Below are 21,750 nucleotides of genomic sequence, written 5' to 3' on the forward strand. Positions count from 1 at the left end.
CGGACGGAGCGGACCCCGGGTGCGGCCGAACCCCGCTCTCCCGGCTCGCCAACCTCTCCCGCCCCCAGGGATCCCGCACCCGCGCCCCTCCCGGCTCTCCAGGCTCCGCTCTGGCCCGGGGCGGGGCCGGGGGCGGGGCCGGAGGCGGGCCGGGGTGGGCGGGCCCGGGGGGGGCGGGGCGGGGCGGGCGGCGGCTGCGGCGGCGGCTGGAGAAAAGTTGTCCCGGCCAGAGCGCGCGCTGCCGCGGGATCCAGAACCGCCGCGGCGCCACGGCGGGGGCAGGCGAGACCACCGGATCTGCAGCCGGGCCGGCCGACTCGCAGCCGGGGGTCGCCCCGGGGCATGGGACAGCCGGCGGGGACCGCGGGCCGGCGCTGCGCCCCAGGCGGGCGGAGGGCGGCCTGAGCGGCCGGGACGCAGGATGCGCTCCGAGGGCGCGGCCCCCGGGCCGGTGGCGCCGCTGTGCGGGGCGCTGAGCCTGGTGCTGGGCGCGCTGCTGGGCAAAGGTAAGGCAGGGCGGGCGTCTGTCTCGCCGGCGCTCGGGAAGTTCCCCGGTCGGGATGGGCCGGGGCGGGGGAAGCCGGAAGGCGGGGGTGTCGCGGGAACCTGGGGGAGGCCGCCAGTCCCGCCAGGAGCGCCGGAGTGCCGGGCGCCGAGAGGCCCTTCCCTAGCCGGGAGGACGTAGGAGCTGGGCAGATTCGGCTGGTCCGACACCTCTGGATTCGGGGTGCTTTCCAGGGGTGGGGGGGCGTGGCTGGGGGACACCGTGTCCCCCACGCCCGAGTTGCGTGCGGACCTAACCCAGCCCCAGCAGTCCCAGTGTGGAGTGGGGGGGCCGCCTTCTGTGCCCCCTTTTCCTCCCAGCTTTGAGCCCCCCATCCCCGGGTCAGTCTGACTGGGACTGGAGACCCGGGAGGGCGGACCGGGTTTGCGCCCGGGCCGTGGGGTGCCGAGAAGCGACCTTGGCCGCGGGAGGAACGTGCGCTCACAGCGCAGCTCGCGGGGGCCCCGCCGGAGCCCGGCTGCGGTTCGGTGTGCCTGGGGCGTGCGGTGTGCCTGGTGGGCGCGGTGGCGGCCCTGGCCCTGGGCCTCCCAGCAGCGCGGTCCCGGGAGGCCGCGCGCCTCAGTCTCCTCATCTCGGCAATGGGGACGACGGCGACCCTGCCCTAGGCTGGCGAGGCTGCAGCGAGCGAAAGCCCGCCGCGCAGAGGGCTCACGGAGGGTCGCGGCGGCGGCTGCTGTGGCGGTCGTGGGTGTGCGCGCTGGGGCCGCGGGCGCGAGCGGCGCTGGCAGCGGGGCCCCGGCCGGGAAGCGCCCTGCCCCGCTGGGCTCGGTGGGACTTGGGCGCCGGGGCCTCGGGCAGGCTGGGCGGGCGGCACGCACACAGCGGTGCGGAGTCCCGGCTGCTCGGCCCGGCGCGGAAAATGAGAGACGCTCCGCTGCCGCCCGCGCGGCTTGGGTCGGGGTTCCCAGGTCCACTGGGTGAGACCGCGGGGGCACAGGCGTCCTTGCGCCTTCGCGCGGCGCCGCGGCTGGGGCCCAGGCAAGTGCAGCCCGCCGAGAATCCCGGCTGTCTCCTGCCCGAAGCTCTGCGGGCTGGGGTGCAAATGCGTAGAGAGAGACAAGTTACCGATAGAGGTTAAAAAGTAGCATTTGCTTTTTTAAAAGTCCTTATGCAGCGCCTGAAATCCCAGAGATATCGGCTTTCCTTGAGGCTGCAGGTTCTCAGGCGCACCAGCTGGGCGAAAATCGCTGTTTGAAATAGTGTTCCTTCTCCGGAGAGCCCCAGGTAGACAGCAGTGTGTGTGTGTGTGTGTGTGTGTGTGCGCGCGCGCGGCGCTGGTAGAAATGGGGAGACTTTGGTTTAGAACTGGACCGAAAGAGCAAACATGCAGTACCCGAAGCTTTAATTCGGCCGCTAGCTCTGCGTTCTAGCATTTGCAAGACTCAGTTTCCCAAAATGTAAAGTGGCCACTCAAAAAAGAAAAATCCCTTCCCCCAAATACTTGCCAGGGACTTCTGGGTGGTAAAGAGACTTGATGGATGGAAAAGCCTTTGTAGGGGAAGGTGGTGTCATTTTAAACCCGGCAAGGGGTGAGAGTCCCGGATCAGGTTTTCCCCCCACCTGGGGAGGATTTACTCAGCCCAGAACTCTGAATGTTGAATGTCCCTTTTAAAGTAAGTTGTGGGCTTCTCTTAATTAAATTCCTTTTTTTTTTTTCTATCTAGAGGATTTTAGCTGTAATTTAGGAGTAGCCATTACAAATGTCCACGTAGAAGAGACTAAGGGCAGCAATTTGGTTGGAAAGTGGAACTGGGAATTTTGTGTTAAAGATGCTATTTACACAGCAAGGTTGGGGGTGATGAAGATTGTGGGCATGGAGACGTCCCACCCCTACCCCCAAAGCCACCCCTCCCTGGCTTAGTGCAACCTTGAGTTTCCTCTCCTTGCTTTGGCTTGACAATTTCCCGACTGTGGTCTGGGGGCCTGTGGTCCCCAATTCATCCTCTGCCAAATATTTTTCATTGTTTCCCAGGACCAACAACAGCACTGCATTTCTCCTCTGATTCCTCCAAGAAAATGTGTGCGCCGTGAGATTTCTTATAGAGAGGAAAGTTTCCTGACCCTCATTTAAATTTGTGCTGTCTTTAAAAAAAAAAAAAAAAAAAGGAAAAAAAAAAAAAAGCCATCTCTGACTCTTCCTGCCCAAGGATTTAAGTGCTGATTTCTAGAATCCTCAAAACCGCTGATCAATTTTTAGTACCAATTGTATGTTTATTCTCAACTCTTGGATTTAAGGCTCTGCGATTCTTCAAGGGTTGGAGCGGAGTCATTGTTCCTGGGAGGTTCTATAAATAGCCAGGGCATTGAAAGATTTAAGATTTAAGACCCAAGATTTAAGGCTTGGGTAGGTGAGGTGAAGTGTCCTTCAGTTAGAGGTTGAGGTATTGACCCCATACGGAGCGGTGGGAGGGTCTGGGTGGGCTGAGATGCTATCAGCGTGTTCTAATGGTCATTGGTCACATATGGAACCCCTGGGAAGGTCACACGGGACCACAACCTATTCTGAAGTCTTTGGGGTCAGATGTGCGTCAAGATTCAGAATTATGGAGGTCTTTGAATAGCTAGCTAGCTAGAAGCATAGGCTTGTATACATCTATTGTGTAACATCCCAAGCTGGGCGTGGTCACACCTGTCATCACGCACATTGGTCATTCTGCACCAACTGTATAAGTACGTAAAGGCGGTTAAGACCCCCCAAACAGCCTCACTTTTCTCGAGATCAGCATTGGCCACCAACTGCATTAAGACCAAACAAGCGAACCTTTTGGGATGCTGAGTTCCTGAGAAAGGGTTTGGCAGGTTTCATGAGTAGAAGGTAGTCTGGGTGGAGAGATGACACAGGGTGCAGGATGACGCTGGAGAATGTGTCCTTCCTACACTTAGATCACATGCACACACTCGGTAGACACAGTGTGCCTTATGTCCGTGCCCGTCCCTCAAGCGAACACTCTGTGCTGCATTGAAGCTTCCTAGAAATAAGTGATTTCAGTTTCTTAGAAGCCCTTCTGTTAAACCACCCGACTCTGGGCTTGTCTTAATTCTTTCCTCTATACCCAAGTACTTGACTTGTCCTTGCGAACTTCATAACCTGCAGACGCAGACAGACACTGTTTTGCCCATATGGTTTTTCTTTTTCCTAAGTGATGAAGCTCCCCCAAATGGGGAGAATTCAAATAGAAAGCAGGATTTCCAACTCCCCTTAAGAGTGTGGGTTCTCTATCAACCTTGGGCACAGCTTTTCATATGACTACACAGCACCAAAGCTGAATGTGGGAGTCCCTCCTGGGGGTGGGGGGTGTTTATTCACCTGCCTTTCCCTCCTTGCTGGGCCCCCCTAGCCACTTGGGCCTCTGGCTCTTCTTCCTTCATTTGGCTGCTCACTGTTAGCTTACTGACAAGAGTGGCTAGCGTCAGGCAGAGAACTCAGAACTCTCGATTATATTAGCAGTTAGCACCTCCATGAACAGAGGTTAAAACAAAACCTCTGCATGTATTAGATATTTCATACATCCATAGTCATGAGAAGCAAGGTTAATAAAAATGAGCCTTTGGTATATTAATTGGAGTGAAAGGGAGTATTACTGAATTAATGGAATAAATGGGGAGTCTGATTGATAGAATTTTTTTATAGCAGTCTACTTTGTTTAAAAGTCAGATTTATTAAGATATAATTTGCATACAGTAAAACTCACCCTTTGGAGTACAATTGTATGTTTTGACAAATGCACGTAGTCATGCAAACACCACCACAGTTAAGGTAGAGAACATTTCCATCACTCCCCAAAATTCTTCTGGGCCTCCGTGTAGCCTCCCCATGGCCCCTGGCAACCACTGACCCCTCTTCTGTCCTTGTAGTTTTGATTTTTCCTAATTCCATAAAAATGGGATCCTGTGGCATGCAGCTTTTGAATCTGCTACCTTTTGCTTATCACAACACATTTAATAAATATTCACCTATACACAATGCAGCAGATTGTTCCTTTTTAATGAGGCATGACATTCCATCAAATGACTGTGTCGCACTTGTTCATTCGTTTCCTAGTTGAGGGACATTTGGACTACTTCTAGCTTTTGGTAATTAGGAGAAATGTCACTCTAACTATTCATAAACACGTTTTCATGTGGACACAGTTTTTTAATTCCTTTGGGTAAATGCTGAGAGCTGGGATTGCTAGGTGATATGGTAACTATGTGCCTAGCTTTATCAGAATGCAAACTCTTTTCACGCCTACTGACATTTTGCATTCCTGCCAGCAAGTTATAAGAGTTCGAGCTGATTATTATCTCCAGCACTGCTTACTGGTTACCCCCTTTTTTTTCTTTGATTTTAACAGTTTTCATAGGTAGGCAGTGGTATTTCTTTGAGATTTTAGTTTTCACCCTAGGATTAATGATGTTGAGCATTCTTTTTTTGTGTTTCTGTGCCATCTTCTGTCATCTTCTGCAAAGTGTCTTTTTCAGATCTTTGCCTTTTTAAAAATATGTTGTTATTTTCCCATTATTGACCTTTGAGTGTACTTTATATAGTATGGATGTGAGTCCTTTATCAGATACATGTTCACCAGAGACTTTCTCCCAGTCTGTGTCTTTGGAAGAGCAAAAGTATTTAGTTTTAATGGAGTTTGATATATTAATTTTTCTCTTAGTAATTTGGTGTCACATGGAAGAAGTATTTGCCTAGCCCAAGGTCACGAGGATTCTTCAAATGCTTACAGTGCTGTTGGGGTACTTCATATTCCTGATGATATTTTTATTTTTTCCTTCCGTCCATTACTCAGAGGCATGTTGAGATCTCCAACTAAGTTTTGCTTTTGTCAATTTTTCATTAAAATTCTGTCAGCTTTTTCTTCCTGCATTGTTTGCAGACAGCATATAGTTGGGTTTTGTCTGTTTATTCAATCTAATAGTCTCTGTCTTTTAACCATTATGTTTTGACCATTTATATTTAATGTGATTATTGATATGTCTGTGTGGAAATCTACCACCTTGCTCTTTGTTTTCATTATATTTTACCTATTCTTTACCTTTTTTTCTTCTTTTTCTGCATGTTTTTATATTGGATATATGTTTTATGAATCCATCTATCTTCATATTTGCTCACTGTTTATACCTCTTTAAATATTAGTGCTCTCAGGTTTACATTATACATCTTTAATTAATCAAAGCGTACATTCAAAATATGTTATGCTGCTTTTTTGTTGTGTTAAGAAACTTAAAACCATGTATCTCTAATATTATCCCCCCACATATAATCCTTTTTAAGTGTATGCATCTTACCCCCTAGATATGGCTAACAGAATTTCTAATTAGAGATTTGTTTGTATATATTTCAAGGAAGGATAAAAATTACATTTCCTTGGCTTGCCTTGGTTTCTGGGTGGGTGCTTCTGGTACCCTTGAAACAGTTTTCTCTGCAAGACCTTGTTCTCTCTCCCGTGTGTGTGCTGAGCTGAACAAAAGTGTTCAGACACCTCAGGGATTTAGAAGTTAACTGCCTTTAAGGAGAGAACAAAGGTGAAATGCAACGCAGCCAAGTCTGATTTAGCAAAATTTCCAGGACAATGGCTCTAGATACTCTCCCAGAGTGACTGATTCCTTGTCTTCTGCAGTGTGTACATTTCTTTTTAACTGATTAAGTGGTAGGAGAGGCGTGTTAGGTTCACACTTGGAAATGTCTGGGATGCTGAGGCCATTCAAAGGCTCCATATAGAAGACCATGTTTTCTTAACATAAAATGCCTTTTCTTTCTTCCTCAGCACCCTTCGCTTTGTCAGCAATGTGCAGAGCTCTCACTTCTGGATTAGTTAAGGAGGCTTAGCATGAGAGAAGCAGGAGCTTAAATTTGAGCCTGTGCTCTGCCATCCCGTAGATGCATTGGTCAGAAGCCTCTGTTAGCCGCAGAAATGTAGCAGGGCCAGCTGCGAAATAGGGATTCTGGAGCTCATGATCCTGAAGGTAGGAGACCAGGCTTCCTAGGGCTCAGAAGTTGCCCGTTCAAGAGTGTCTGTTGTTATAATTGATGCTTTGCTTCAGGGTGTGCCAACCATTTTATTTGTTTTTATCTCTATGCTCATGTTTTAGATTCCAGGGACAAAGAAGCCCAGAATCCTGCCTGAACCCTAGAATCACCTAGGAAGCTTTCAAAAATGCTACCCCGCCCCCAGGCCCTGCCCCAAGCTGATTGAAGCAGGATCTTCTGCTAGTGGCAGAAGAGGTGGGCAGAGAGGCAGGGTTGACCATCTTTATTGCTTAGAAGCTCTTCTGGCGCTTCTACCGTATCCAGGAATCAGAACAGGCTGCCTACCTAGGCCCTTCTCTGTCTAGAAAAGTTTAAGGCAGTCCGATGGGCATTTCTACCATTTTGTATTCAAGGGGAGAGGGCATTTCTCCCAGAGAAAAACTGAAGAGCTGCTATGAAAGATGGTGGGATGGGTTTTGGATGCAGAATCAACAAATGTCCATCCGCCTCAGGTTTATTTATTTGCTTATTTATTTTTAAGATTTGGGGCACCTGGGTGGCTCAGTCATTGAGCGGCTGCCTTCGGCTCAGGTCACGATCCCAGGGTCCTGGGATCAAGCCCCACATCAGGCTCCCTGCTCAGCGGGGAGCCTGCTTCTCCCTCTCCCACTCCCCCTGCCTGTGTTCCTTCTCTCACTGTGTCTCTCTCTCTGCCAAATAAAGTCTTTAAAAAAAAGATTTATTTTTTTTCTTTAAAGATTTTATTTATTTATTTGACAGACAGAGATCACAAGTAGGCAGAGAGGCAGGCAGAGAGAGAGGGGGAAGCAGGCTCCCCGCTGAGCAGAGAGCCCAGTGCGGGGCTCGATCCCAGGACCCCGGGATCATGACCTGAGCTGAAGGCAGAGGCTTTACCCACTGAGCCACCCAGGCACCCCAAAAAGATTTATTTATTTAACAGAAAGAGAGAGAGTGAGCACAAGTGGGAGGGGCAGAGGGAACCGGGGAGAGAGAACTTCAGTCCCATGACCCTGAGATCATGACCTGAGGTGAAATCGAGAGCCGGACCCCCCCCCCAGCTGACAGTACCACCCATGTCCCTAACAGCCTCGGTTTTATTATGTGTAAACAATAATACCCACTTTGTAGGATTATCGAGAATGTCGCATGAAGAGCACAGGCGGGGGTTAGTGTCCTGAGGCCACCCTCACAGATGACCACAGCTGGGGCAGCTCCATACAACAGAATCCCCTTCTCTCTCCATCCTGGAGCCAGAGGTCAGAACTCAAATGTGGGTGTCTCCTCTGAAGATTCTGGGGGAGTCTCCTTCTTTGTCCTTTTGGCTTCCTTGTCTCCAGGAGCTTCCGGGCGGCTCACATAGCTTTCTCTGCCTGCCTATTCCCTTCCGTCTTAGAAGGACACCTGTCACTGATTTGGGCACCTCGCCGCCCCAGCGCAGGGTGATGTCATCCCTAGATCTTTGACTGACTTACACCAGAAGGACCTGTTTTCCAAATCAGGTCACGTTCACAGGTTCTAAGTGGACGCGTCTCTTGGTGGCCTCCATTCCACCTACGGCGCACGGTAAGATCAGGCACCTAGAAGGTCAGTAACTCCGAGCTCTTCTCCTATGCCTACTTATCAAAGCCGTGGAGAAGAATCACACAATACGACCCAATAGAAACCATGCATGGATACTTTTTGAATAACGGGGCATCACATAGAAGAAAGATGAAGACACACAGTGGGCGTGACAGTAACAGGGAGTAGGAAAGTCTGGGCCACGTGCGAGGGCGTCATTTATGATCAGCCTAAACAGAGAGCCGGCGGTGGTTGATATCCTGATACATCCCTTGATGTACTTCGTGCTTACACACAGCTTAGACCTAACTCCTTCTGGCTTAGTTTCCTAACACTCGTGAGGCAGCCCTTCTCCCCCTCCCCGGGGTTCACAGAGCCCTCAGGACCAACAGGCGCAGTTGTCTCCTCTTTCTGAGGTTAATTTTTTCACCCAGCTCTGCCACTGACGTCTCATCTTTCTTGTTCGGGGCGCCCGTCTGGCCCTTTCATTATAATGTCTGCTTTCCGCCCTGTTTCCTCACTGTCTCTGTGGACCCTGATGCATAGACGTGTGGGTCTAACATGACCCGCTTTGGCCTATGGTGGTCCGTCAGCGGCTCTTGGAGGCGAGAAAAGATTCTCTTATTCTCAACATAAACGAAGGAATTTGAAAAGCAGTAAGCCCCACCCCCACCACACACAGGGAACTGAAGGCTATTTCTGCTATTACCTTGGGTTCCAGTTTAGTGAGGATTTGAAGCCACCTGTCCCTGAGCCTCACACCATAAACAGGATGTGACCGGGAGACAGGCTTTTGTCTCCATTGGAAACAGTGAGGTTGTGTTTGAAACCCTGGGGCAAGTTTTCCCCACTTGCCTGAGGAAAGCTGGTCTTCGAATATGCACCAAAGGACTCCCTTTATTAGTCCCTGACTCCTTTCATTGAAATGGTGAAAAACCCAGCAGTAAGCAAATGGTATGAAAGCCACACAATGAAAAAAAAAGAAAAGAAAAGAAACTGAAAAAGGTGGGTAGAGGAAATGTAGTTGGTCAGGTAACTGAAAAGCCTGGGTGGGCTTCAGTCACTGCTGGATCCAGGCATCAGTCAGTGCCACTAGGCATTGCTTCTCCCCATCTCCCCTCTCCTGTGCCCTCTGTGTTGGCTGCATTTTCGGGTGGCTGTCATTGTCACTAGAAGCCCCAGCTTTACCTTCTGTTCACACAGCACACCCAGCAAAAAGAAAGTGACTTCCCTAATGATTGTAGAGTTGATGGAGTGTATCTCATGTCCCTCACTGGGGTTCCTGGCCCAACTGTAAGCCTGTCACTGTGACCAGAGAGCATGGAGCTGAGGATTGGTGAAGCCTGGGACACACTGGTCTTGGAAGCCTGAGATCACCTCCACCCCAGTGATGAGGACAGAGAGTACAGAGGGCCTGGTGGCCCAGAGACAGTCTGGGTGGAATCAGACACAGGGGAACGGACACCGGGCAGTCAAGAATCTAGCCAAGCAACCAAATGAACGACATGAAGGAAACCACAGGTCATTTGCACGGCTGCCTGTCCCAGGTATAGTCAGAGTCCAAGGAGCAGCCGACCCCCAGACCGTCACTGTGTTGTTCCAGCTGTAGGCACACACCGCCAAGCACAGGGCGTCACGGCCTGCCCACTTCCCCAGGCACCTGCAATGCAGAGTGGCTTCCTCTCCTTTTGTGTTTGCTTTGGCTCTCCATTTTTCATTGACTCCTCCCTCCAACAGACGTCCCTATGAGGCTGGCCATGGACCGGGCACCCAGCGGCCCTCCTCGCAGACTAGGGGTCCTTCTCCTCCCCGAGAGGTGCCCACCCAGGACTTGAAGGGGTTCTGGGCTGGGTTCCTACAGCCTGTCACCAGCCTCTACTGCGTCAGCCATGGAGGGCCACCCTAAGGCTTCCTGCTGTGTCATCCTCCTTTATGAGAAAAAAAATCCAGGAGAAGTCTCCATTTTGGGGCAATTTGTTCTGTTTCAGCTCTGTTTCCTCTTTCCTGCTTCCTAAGTAGTGAGAGCTCTTTTCTTCAATTTTTGTATATCTCTTGGGTCAGTACACAGCCTTGGGTGACCATTTTCTTTACTTTTGCCTTTTTTTAATTGTAAGCAATGACTTGACTCCAAGAGAAGACTCTATATTTTGTCTTGAAACAGCATTTTCATCTGTGGTGCAGATGTCCTAACAACAGAATGCCATTTTCTTGCTGGAGTCTATCATTCTCTGCTCCTGCTCAGCCCTCTCCCTGGCTATGGTGTGGCCCTTGGACACCCCACCCCCACCATCTGTACTGTGGGTCCGCCAGCAGCGGCTTTGTCAGGGAGGTGGACTGTTGGTTCTGGGGGCTCACTTTCTCAGCCACAGCGGGAAGTCTGTAGACCCTAGCTTCTTACCACGCCTCAGGGGTCTGGGATTTCTCGGTCAGCGGGATTTTTTTTTTTCTCTCTCAGATGTCTTAACCTCCTGTTCTCCAAGCACTTATGTTGGTAATGATTTGGTTGTGTCACTTTCTTATTCAATCACCGCTAGTCCTGTAGAGAGAACCTCACTTTAATAACTCTAAAGGAAGGCCAAAATGTCCACCACCCTCAACACACAGCAGCTGTGTCTTGGTTGTAGAGGCCTCCTTTAAACTCTCCTTGATACGCAGTGAGATCACAGTGTCCTTTGTTCAGAATCCTACAGAGACACCCTTCTGGCCTTATCTCAACCCCCATGCCCTCACATGCATACTCTGTTCCTGTCCCATTGGCTTCCTTGCTGGTGCTCACCACCCCCTGACCTCAGGGCCTTTGCACATGACTGCTGTGGGTTAACATTCAGATATCCACTGAGACACTAAGACCATTCAGGTCTCTGATCACAGGTCATCTTCTCATAGAGAGGTCCCCCTTTGTCTGTGCCATCTGCTCTTCCCATTACGGCACTTTCTGTGCCCGTTCCCTATTTTGTTGTTTTCCTTTGACTTATCACCACCTGATAATCCACAGATTGGACTGACTTATTTATCCATCTTCCTCTCCCCTAGAATTTAAGCTGTGTAAGAACAAAAAGTGTTTTCTGTCTCATTCACTGTTGTATATATCTGTTTTGCTTAGCAGCCTCGGTGTCTGGTACATAGGAGGCTCTACTGCTTGGTGAATGAATGACTTAATTCTATCTTTGGCTTCCCATAGTGTCTTTCACACGAAGGGAATCTCTTAGATCTGGGTAAAGGTCAGAAAAATGGGGAGGTATTTTTGTTGTTGTTGTTGTTGTTGTTGTTGTTTATGTGCTACACATCTCTAGATGGCCAACATTTTATCAATGGTCTCTATTGAGCACAGAACCTGCCATTATTCCTTCTCCCCGTCAGTCACTCCCAAGAAGTGTCCTTGTTGGATTCTAGGTGAAAAAGTTCATGCAGGAGTGTGATGCTCTGATGTGCTGGCCAGAGGCGACATCTTTCAAGTCACCGACTTTCTTTCTACATGGCCTCCTTTTCTGCACATCTCTGCTTCTTCCTTTCTCGTGTGATTTGAGAGGGGCTCCTTTACAGATAATGCTTCCCAGAGATGGCCACATGAAAGGAATCAACTTAAAACAGAGACCAGAATTTCAGTGTAAACAGTGAAAAACAGCCTTGATTAGGACTTTCTCTGAACAACTGAGTGGATTACTGAAATAATGGCAAGTGATTGCACATGGTTACAAGATATCTTTTGGGGGATGATGAAATTACACTAAAATTAGTCATCAGATATGGCTTGATCCAGGTGTTCAAATATGACATCAGTTTGTGGTTTTTGTTTGTTTGTTTGTTGTAGTTCTTCTCTTTGCCCGTTATGGTGTGGGCTTCGTTTTTAAGTTCTATGTGGTGGCTCTTGGCAGTTCCAGGTCCTCCCCCTTGCTGAGGTGAGGCACCCAATACACCCAGGAAAGGCCATACTGTGTCTCTTTGGCTCTGGTTTGGGTCTGGGTCCTGGTGAGGAGTTTTTGAGGGCTCAGAGTGAGGCGGAGAGGAAAATTTGGGTTGTACCATGATGAAAAATGTGAGCAACTAGGGACAAAACAAAAATCAATATTCCTACATTTCCACATTCAAGAGTATGAGCAACAAGGGAGAAGAGACAGAGAAAAGGCATGCAAACAAGTTGTATCTCTTTGCTGCTCAGAAATCTACCTGAGTCAGTGTGGATGAACGGGAGGCAGCATGAAGATGCGTTTGACTAATTGAGTTTGTGTCAGACTCGCCTGAACTGGGGATGAGCAAACATCGTTTATCACTCGCCTGTCAAGCCAGCACTCTCCACCATCAGGCGAAATAAGAGCTTTTGTTTCAGCAAGGGAGGGCCTCAGCCTTGGCCTCACCTGCTGGGTGGCACGAGTAAGCCTTGGTGGGCATATCTGCCTGGGTGAAATCCCTGCTCCATTGTGCAGATGTGGGCACGCTGCTTGATCCTGCAAAGCCTCAGTTTCTGGATCTGTGCAATGGGGCTCAGAGTGACCATAAAGGGACCAGTGGGTTATTGTATATTTTTCTGCATTCCAGATAGAATGTCTTTTCTCTCCATCCTCCTCTGGGCCCTGGGAGGCTGACCCTTGCAGAGGGCAGCTCCTGTGTCTGCCAGAGTCCATCTGGGATTGGCCAACGGGACCCTGGGAGGAACTGGAGAGCAGGAGAAGAGGGGGGTTGGAGTACTTATGCCTCACCTGCTCCCCACCCCACCCCGTGACCGGAACTCTCGTCAGGGGGCCCCTGCCTAACACACCCACTCTCACTGGGCTCAGTAACACTTCCTTCTCTTGCCCCCTTAGATGGTGACTGCGTTCCACTGTTTCCCATCGTGCGCACTTTCTCCATGAGTAATGCCCCCTTCAAAGCATGCCAACACCCTGAGTTCAGTTCTCCTTCCTCCCAAGATGGACACATGTACAAATGAAACTTACACATGGTGGAGAATAGTGGGAGGTGTCTTGTTTTGGTGTTTAAGCAGGCTTAGACATCCAGAAAAGCTTCAAGGACAAGTGCCTAGAACATTTGCCTGCCGAGCTTATATCTGAGTAACTGTCAAAATAGAGGCTCAGCACCCCGGAATGTCTGGTGGGTGCTTTCTCACCAACAAACACATTCTCTTGCAAAGCAGTAACACAACCTCCAAATGAGGGGATGAACGTGGCTGCCTCACTACCACTCCATTTTCAGACCCCAGCTCAATCTCCCCTGTCTGGATAATCTCTTTCATGTCACGCTTCTTTCTTTTCCTTCAAGTCTTTTCTTGCATTTCATGACCATGACATTTCTGAAGATGGCAGGCTACGTATGCTGTGGCCGTCTCCCCGTTTGGGTTCGTCTGATGTTTCTTCATGATTAGATTCTGATTATGCACCTAGGGCAGGGGTGTCTCAGAAGGGAGGTTCTGTTCTTCTTGCTGCCTTTGGTCAGGTGGCTCATGATTTAAATTTATCACCATGTGAATGCTGGTCACTTTGATAGCTTGATTAAGACAGCTTGGGGCAGGCTTCTCTACTGCCAAGTCACTCTCGTTCTCTTAGCAGTTAATAAACATTTCGTGGAAAGACATTTAGAGATGATGTAAATATCCCGTTCCTCCTTAGAATTCCAATATTTCGCCCAGGAATTTATTAACAGAATGGACTCCTGGATTTCTCCCGTCTATGGCATCTATTTCATTCCTGTCACAATTCTGATGCTCAGAATATCTTTCATTTGGCCAGTGAGGAGCTGTCTTACCATGTTCTTTGTCCTCTGACATGTCCTCCTTGTCCTTTAAGCTCGTCCTTCCTTTTGGGTATAAGACCTTCCAGGCATACCTTGCATTTTCCTTGCCCTGGGGCTCAGAATCAAGCTGAGTTCCTTCTAGTAGGGCGTGGTATTTAGAAACCAAAATCTAGGGTCTCGATGTGCTCATTGCACTTTGGGTGCTCCAGTCCTCTCAGTGGACAGAGTCGGGAAGCGTACACACGTCCCCACCTCTGTTCACTCTCGAATTCACACTGATAGCTCAAATTCAGAATCACAGAGCTTATTCTAGGTTTCTCCTCTTCTCTGTCTACCACTCCCTTCCCCCATCTCCATACCGGGCTGTTCCCCTGTGTGCCCCCTTCCCAGTCCCCTCAGGTTCCAGCACCTCTTGCTGGCTGCCCTTCTTCCCCCATCAAGTCTGTGGTGCCTGAGGTTTCCATCCCAGGTGGCTGCTCTTCCAGCCGCCCCACCTCTGATACCCAGTGTCTGCCACCCACCATGCTAGCCCCCTCTGGTAGCATTGAGCTTTTCCGAAAGGGGGAATATCTGTGTTCTTATTTGCACGAATTTCACTATATTATCTCCTTAGACAATGTCTGTACATCTCAAATCAAGGGACAGGCTGCAACTTGTCTCTGTCAAGGTGTCCTCCTTTTCAGGGCAAGTGAGCCCTCTGACCAGACATGGCCACAGACCCTACCACACTGAGCAGCTGTCTTGTTTCAGAAACTCCTTGTCCACAGGATGAAAGAGTGTGTGATGCCACTTTAAGGTTCCCTTGTACCTGTACCCATCAGTGATTACCAAAATGTACCAGGTGTGGGAGGTTCTCAATGAAGTCAATGTCAACAGTTTTGCTGCAGTACCTGAGAAAAAGGAAAGTATTTTTTTACATATCTAAATACCTTTTTTCCCCTTCAAACACGTGTATTATATTCCCAAAAGATTTTCTTCTTTGTGACAGATACCCACATTTATATATATATATATTAAATTATTCTTCACAAAGACCCCAGGAGATGGGTACAGTTGTTACCCTGATGACTGGGGGCACTGAAGTCTTAATGATACAAGTAAACCAAGAAATCAGGACTTTTGAGAATGTGAAATGGCCCTGCTTTCAAGTTGTGGCAACAAGTCCAAAATATAGTAAATGCTTTGTGGGACCAACAGTCTGGATGACAGGCTCAGGACAGCCCGTCTCTCAACCCTGTTTCTGATTACTCTGCTTTGGTAGAGAGCTACCAGCACCAATTTGGGCAGAGACATGTCCGCACAGCAGCAAGATCCACACAAATATTGAAGTTTGCGTCCAATCTGTGTGGTTGGGGCCAGGAGAACGTTGCTTCCCCAGAGCAGGGCTGTTGGTCCCGGAAGAAGAGAGAGGAGTGATGCTAGGTAGACCAAAGCAAGGTCTACTGGAACAAGGTCATCTGGACTTGGTAAGAGGTGGGATGGAGTGAGCTGAGATGCTGGACAAGAGACAGCCACAGGAGAGAGAGAGTCAAGGCTCAGAAGGAGAACGTCGTGAAGAAGCTTGCTTCTTCTGTAAGTACTTAAATCAGGGCACCACACCCCTCCCCCAGTTAGGACAACCAAAAATGTGTGCAGACATCGCCAAGTATCTCCTGATTGAGAAACACTCGTTTGAATAATGCCTGCCATGTATCAAGGACGTCTTGCATCATAATGTTTTTAAAACACTTCCTTGGAAAGAAACTCAGACTTTAAGAAAAGTTGCAAAATGAGTACAAAGAATCCCATATACTTTTCACCTAGATTCCCCCCAAATCAGAGTTCACTATATTTGCTTGAAGCATTTTTTCCCTGTGTCTCTCTCTCTTTTATTTACATATGCATATATTTTTTTCTGAACTAATTATATGTAAGTTGCACACACGACCCTCCTTCAGTGTGTGTTTCCTTAAAACAAGGGCATTCTCCTAGGTACTCCACAGGATAGTGATCAAAATCAACATATTATACTGTTATAACAGTGCAACCTAGTGACAGATTTTACAAAATGTTGCCAATTGTTCCTTTAATATCGTTTGTAACAAAATAAAGCTTTTTCTGGTTCATAATCCCATCCAGGACTGCACGCTATTCAGTTGTAAAATTCCTCGAAGTCTTTAGAATCAGAAACAACAGGACCATTGTGTCTTGTATAACCCTGAAGATTACAGGCCAGCTTTTTGGTGGAATGACCCTCAATTTGGTCGACGCTGATTGCCACACAGTAGCTGTGTTCATTTTGGATTGACCTGGTCCTTCTGGATGTGAAGTTCGAGTTCAGATAATTGTATTTGGTGTGAGTGTCGTGTCGCCCATGTCCTGGGATCCCTGCAGGGCCCACTCTTCCCCTCCCAAGGTCCAGTTCGTGTGGCAGAAGTCCCCACAAGCCTGGCCCCCGCCCCTGCTGGACCTTCCCCGGCACAATGGAGACCAGCGTGTGAATTTTAACTGGAGGTTCCGAAGGGCGAGGGGACAACAGGGGGCCATCTGGAGGCAGCCGTTTTGAATCACCCAGGGGTCGAACCCCACTCACACCCTGAAACCCGACACAACCACTGTCCTGGAGCGTCCCCTGTTATGTAAGCTGTCTCTTCGATGACAGTCGAAGGAAAAAATCACATCTTCTTGCTTCTTCCTGCCCCCGGCGTAAGCAGCTCTTCTGGGCTTTCATGCTCCTGGAGAAAGTGCTTACACACGTGGGCACTCACACCCTCAGGTCTAGACATTAGTTTCTAGGCACCAGGGACTCTAAATCCACATTTAGTTGTTTAAAAAAAAAAAAAAAAGTCCCTCTCTTCGGGGCTTAGTCCTGTTAGAAGATCCATTTACGGGAGCAAACGACACACTGAGCATCTTTACCAGGTTTGTAGAGACTTAACAGCGTCTCCAAGAACATGGGGTACGTGGTTTGCAGGGGTGCAGTTCCCCCAGTGGACCCACACACACCTCCACAACTCATTTTGGAGGATTTTCTGAAAGCATGCCCAAGAGATGTATTTGAGTCCCCATCTTCAAAAACAGAAAATGGCACGTGACTTTGAAATTAGTATTTCCTCATTTGCAGTCTGTCCGATGTGACTCAATAATTTTTGCCGTATATTAGTCTCATCTGCATTTCCATTTACTTAAAAACAGCTTTTCTCTATTTCAAATCTTTTCTTTAATCTAAGCTTCGCCCAAAGCAAGACTTGCCATGAAAGTCACTGTTTTATATGCTAATTGTATTTCTCCCCCCCAAAATATTAAGATAAACCCATAACTGATAACATGCTTAAAAGCCTTTCTGCATTTTGCCCCAAACCGTCTCCCACCCCGCACACAGACAAACACCGGCCCGAGGCGTGGCGGCAGATGGCGGCAGGCAGAGCCCACGGGCGCCGCTTTCTCCTCCATCTGAGTGTCCTGACTGCATCCTCTGTCACAGAACCGGCCGGGAACCTTCCGAAAAAGTGGACGAGTGGATTCCCCAAATCCTGAAAAAGCGAATATAAAGCCAAAGAAGGAAGGCTCTTTGCATCCTGGAAGCCCGGTGTGGCTGTGAGAACAGGACTCTGCAAATCACCAGTGATGAGTCCTCCAACCGGAGGTCATCGGACCTTCTGCCTCCTTAGCTTAGCTCCTTACCTTGGATTTTTGCAGACCAGGACAGCCCCAGGCTCTAGTCAGTAAACCAAAGCTAAGGCAGCATTTCCCAGCTCTAAACATGCTTTTTTCAAGTAATTTTAAGTATCTGGAGGATTTTTCTCTGCTCCTTCTCCCAGAGGGTTGGACTGGTCCTTAAGCACCCTGTTCTGTCTTTGGCAAGCGTATTTGAGCTTCGCCTTCCGAGGTTCAGCTAACATAAAACACATGTCGTTTTTCAATTTACTAACCAGAAATATTGAATAGCATGTTGAATGCTGAGTAGAGCCCCAGGATCCTGATATGCTCACACTCCACCACCAGCTGAGAATCCCTGCCTTGAAGGGAAGCGCCCTTCATTCCCCGCAAGAGTCGGGCTTACCTGGGTGCTCCAAGCTGAGGGCACTGGCCTCCTGGTGAGGCCGAGCACTGCAGTCACTCCCCGGGGAGGAAAGGGAGGACCCAGAGGGAACTGGGACACCCCCAGCGAAGTTGCTGAATTCCTCACCAGCACAGTCAAGGACGAGTCAATCCGGGGTGCGGGAAAAGCCGCAGCTGTCACGTGTGCGGGAAGTTCGGGAAGCTCGCCCTGCTCCCGTGGTCTGGGAACTTGACCCCTGTCCTTCAGGGTTCCCACCTTCACCACTAGTTACCAGGAGCACCCCTCTCCCTGAAGGGACAACCAGGACCGTCTCCCCAAGTTGAGAGGGACCAGAACACCCTCCCCTGCCTCTGGGGGCGGGGAGTGCTGCCGGCGTGGCTCCGAGCCTAGCCCCCTGGAAGTGTGGGGGGACCGGAAGGCGGGATGCCAGTGGTGCAGAGACGGGGGAAGGCGAAGAGGCTCTAGAGGGGTCTGAGGCCCTGGTTTGCTTCCCGTCTCCCCAAGTCGCACCCGGTGCTGTCCCTGGGCGTGGGCCTGCCGTCCTTCCATGGCACAGGGGACTGCCCAGAGGTCCATCACTGGTCCCCTGTGCTCGCTCTGCTGTGTCCGGCCGCTGCTCCTCCGGGTTCCCTTGCCTCGGTTCTCAGATGCCCAAGTGCCACCCGAGGGCCAGACACAAGACCGAGGGGACCCTGAATGCCGGGGCCTCTGCCCCTTTGCTTTGCTCCCCGTGCTGCCTGGGGCTGGGGTGGGCTCTTCTCCATGGCTCTGGTGCCAGCAGGCTGCCCCCTCCCTCGGGGTCCCATTCTGTTCCCCACGGTTGGCCCTGACCTCAGGAAGCACCGCCTCCCCACACTGTCCTTCCAGCCCTCGGCGGTGGCTCCTACAGTGGCTGGTGTCTGGGGTCTCACTGTCCATATTTGGCTTCTTCGCTCTTGTCTCCACATGTACGCGAATCCCTGCGTTCAAACCCTAGTGTCAAGATGACCCCAACAGTGTGTTTTTCCGCCTGGACCCCCCCTCCCCCATGCATGTTCAAGTTTGCTTTCTGCTTCTTGCAGTCCAAAGACTCTGGACCAAAAAGGGCGCAAAGAAACATACTTAGATGGAGACCCTTAGTCACGAGCCTGCCTCCCTCAGGTTCTCCCCCAGCCCCACTCTGGCCTATATTTGTCAAAAGGAGGTTCAGAATCCCCGCCCACCTCCCATGCAGGGTGCACGTGGGAAGTGGGGCTGTCAGTGTTTTCCTAAGTCTCACCGCTGGAAGGTAAGTTGCCCAAGAGCAAGGATGAGGTCTCCTTTGGCTCTTCTGAAACGTAAGGCTTGTAGGGCGGTGCTAGCCACACAGTAGGCACTTCATAAATACCCCTGGAACCAATACTCAGGTAAGAATGCAGCGAGATCCATATAACGGATTGCTACTAGCATTCCTTTTTAATAAATGGAACGGAAACTCTCAGAGCACATTTTGCACGATAGGCCGCGGTGTTCTGTGTGTACGTGTGCACGCGTGCTGGCTTGCATTGTAAACCGCTTTGCTGACAATAGAGCTTGATTAAAAAGTGCAGAAGACCCAGCAAGTAGGACGACAGGCTCCGCTCTCTGTGGCTGGTAAGGAGTTGTGTGAGTCTGAGCGTGTGGTGTCTCTGGAATTCCCCATGAGCCTGAGCATTCCTCTTAAAGCCCGCGTCCCACCCACCTCTCCGCCCTCATGGGGCATCTTCCTGCAGGGTAACACTCTTTTCCAGCCATTCCAAAAGACTTAAATCTCTAAACTTGGGATAATATATCATGTACAAATTGTGGCTTGCTCACAAACTAAAAAAGGCATGAAAAACGAAAACTTTGGGTGATGAGAAAAGTCAGGCTACTGTGGGTTTGCGGTCTTGCCTTTGATACAAAGTATCCTCCCTTCCCCTGGAACTTTTGCTTAATTGGACATAGTGGCGGGGGTGGGGGGTGCAGAATACGGGTATCTCTAGGCCCGGCTCCGTACAGAATTTTCAGGTACTGGGAGGTGGTTGAATTCTCCATCTCTTCGTAGGACAAAACAGGATCCATTTCTTCTTGTGGCTGGTGGGTGAAGACAGAAGCTGGGACTTGTTGTAGTTAGGGGGGGAAAAACCCACTGTTTGGGATCCCGACTTCTACTTTCCCAAGTGGAACTACTCATGAACCAGCCCGTCACTGTCTTCTTTGTTCCCCCACCTGCTAAGGTCTGGGGTAATTCTTGACGACAAGGAAGGAACGTTCCGGGGACGGTCCAGCCTCCCTCGGAACAAACCAGAGCGTGCATCTTCCCTGTCACCACCCTGGGTTTTATTTTAATTGCCGTTCTCTTGAAAAGCACGATTCCTATTAAATTATTCATGGTGGTATAATGTTTATGTGATCAGAGTAATTATTATAATTATGCATTGTGAATTTTCATAATTAATGACCTCGCTCAGGTTTCATTTGGCACAGAATATTTCCAGAGGGGAATCAGACGATCGGGTCTCCTGGGGAATCAGAGTGAGACAGAATGGCGACCCAGCTTGGGTTCTGCGGAGCAGTAGGAAGGTCAGGTGTTCGCCTCTCGGAATGGGACTGGGAGGCGTCGTGAGGAGAAGTGAAGGGAACGGAATCCACTTCACGGAGTGCGTTAGAGGCTCCCCGTTGAGCATCTCTCAGTACGCCGACTCAAAGGTGTCTTGCTAGAAGGCTCTCTTGGGACAGCAAGACATGGGAGGAAGGGCACGTGGCTCCTGCCCCACACAGCTTCTGATGGAGCCTGGGACCTGCCAGCGTCTCCCTTTATCTAGAACCACCCAACACTCAGCAACAGTGGAGCCGCTCCCTGTGATTCCTGATAGCAAGGCGGCATTGCCAAGGACTCGGGGTTCCGCTAGCTGCCCCCACCATTCTCGAAGGAGTATAGAGTGCAGGCAGGTGGGGAAACGGGGTGGCATCCCGAGCATGGGAAGGCATTGCACTTGATGTCTTGTGATGGATACTGTAGTCAGATTCCATCTTCGTTGTGTCCGCGCCTCGGCTCCCCCATCCTTGACTTGCTGTGACGCCATCATAAATATATCATATGGGTATTTCGAAAGACCTTTCATGCATATAATTCCATCTCCAGCTCAGACCTGCTTGAGAGCAAGGCAAGCTCCCCTTCCCATTTCACAGAGGGGAACACCGAGGCTCAGGGAAGCCGTGAGGACCCTCCATGCAGCTGTCTGGCCCCCCTCCAGCCTGCCCTTCACACAACTTCTCAGGCTTTTCGTGCCGTGTGCCTTTCAATCCCCTCAAGGAGGAGGCAACCCGAAAAGGAAGAGAACACACAAAGCCCTCCGTAAACTCCTCCTCGATCAGCGCAGAAGGGTGGCTCAGCTGTGAGCGCCAGCCGGCTGGCACTGTTGTCACTCCCCCGGTCTTCCTTCCTTGTCTGTCTGGAGGGGGGCATTTTCTAGATCACGGCAAGTCGTCCATTCCTCTGTCCATACCTCCTCCCCTCCCTGTGATTTCTTGAAGTCATGGACTTTGCCTCTTGTGTTTTCTGGGTGTTCTGGAGTATCCAGCAGGTAAGAGTGAGACGCTGCTTGAAAGAATGAACCGATCTCATGTTCCTGGGGGCCTCTTGGAGCCCCTCTTCCTTCTTGGTGTCCATGTGTCTTTGTCTTGGTCCTGCTGTATTTACGACAGGAGCACAGTGTTTTCGGGAACATTTGCTGATTTGGTCTACAAAGCTCACGGCCTGAAGCCTGAACCCAGGAGCACGTCCTCGGGGGCCGATCCGATGTTTAGACCATAGTGTCCCAATCTCTGGCCATTCAGGCGTCCTAAATACAGTGCTTTAACCTACAAGTCCTAGCAAGTCGGTCACGTTCCAGC

At 50.1% G+C, this 21,750-nt stretch overlaps 1 protein-coding gene across 1 annotated transcript in view; it reads left to right on the forward strand.

Annotated features, from left to right (window-relative positions):
• Nucleotides 1–421: 421 nt before the first annotated feature.
• Nucleotides 422–21,750, forward strand: part of TMEM132C (transmembrane protein 132C) — a gene marked incomplete at its 5' end in the record, with an annotated part of 290,448 nt that continues 269,119 nt past the window's right edge. Inside the window, one exon of the mRNA XM_080822233.1 lies at nt 422–506. Within this exon, the coding sequence (XP_080678359.1) occupies nt 422–506 (85 nt within the window). The remainder of the gene's footprint in view (nt 507–21,750) is intronic.

This window comes from Martes martes, assembly GCF_963455335.1.
Source record: "Martes martes genome assembly, chromosome: 13".
In the NCBI taxonomy this organism is placed as follows: Eukaryota; Metazoa; Chordata; class Mammalia; order Carnivora; family Mustelidae; genus Martes; species Martes martes.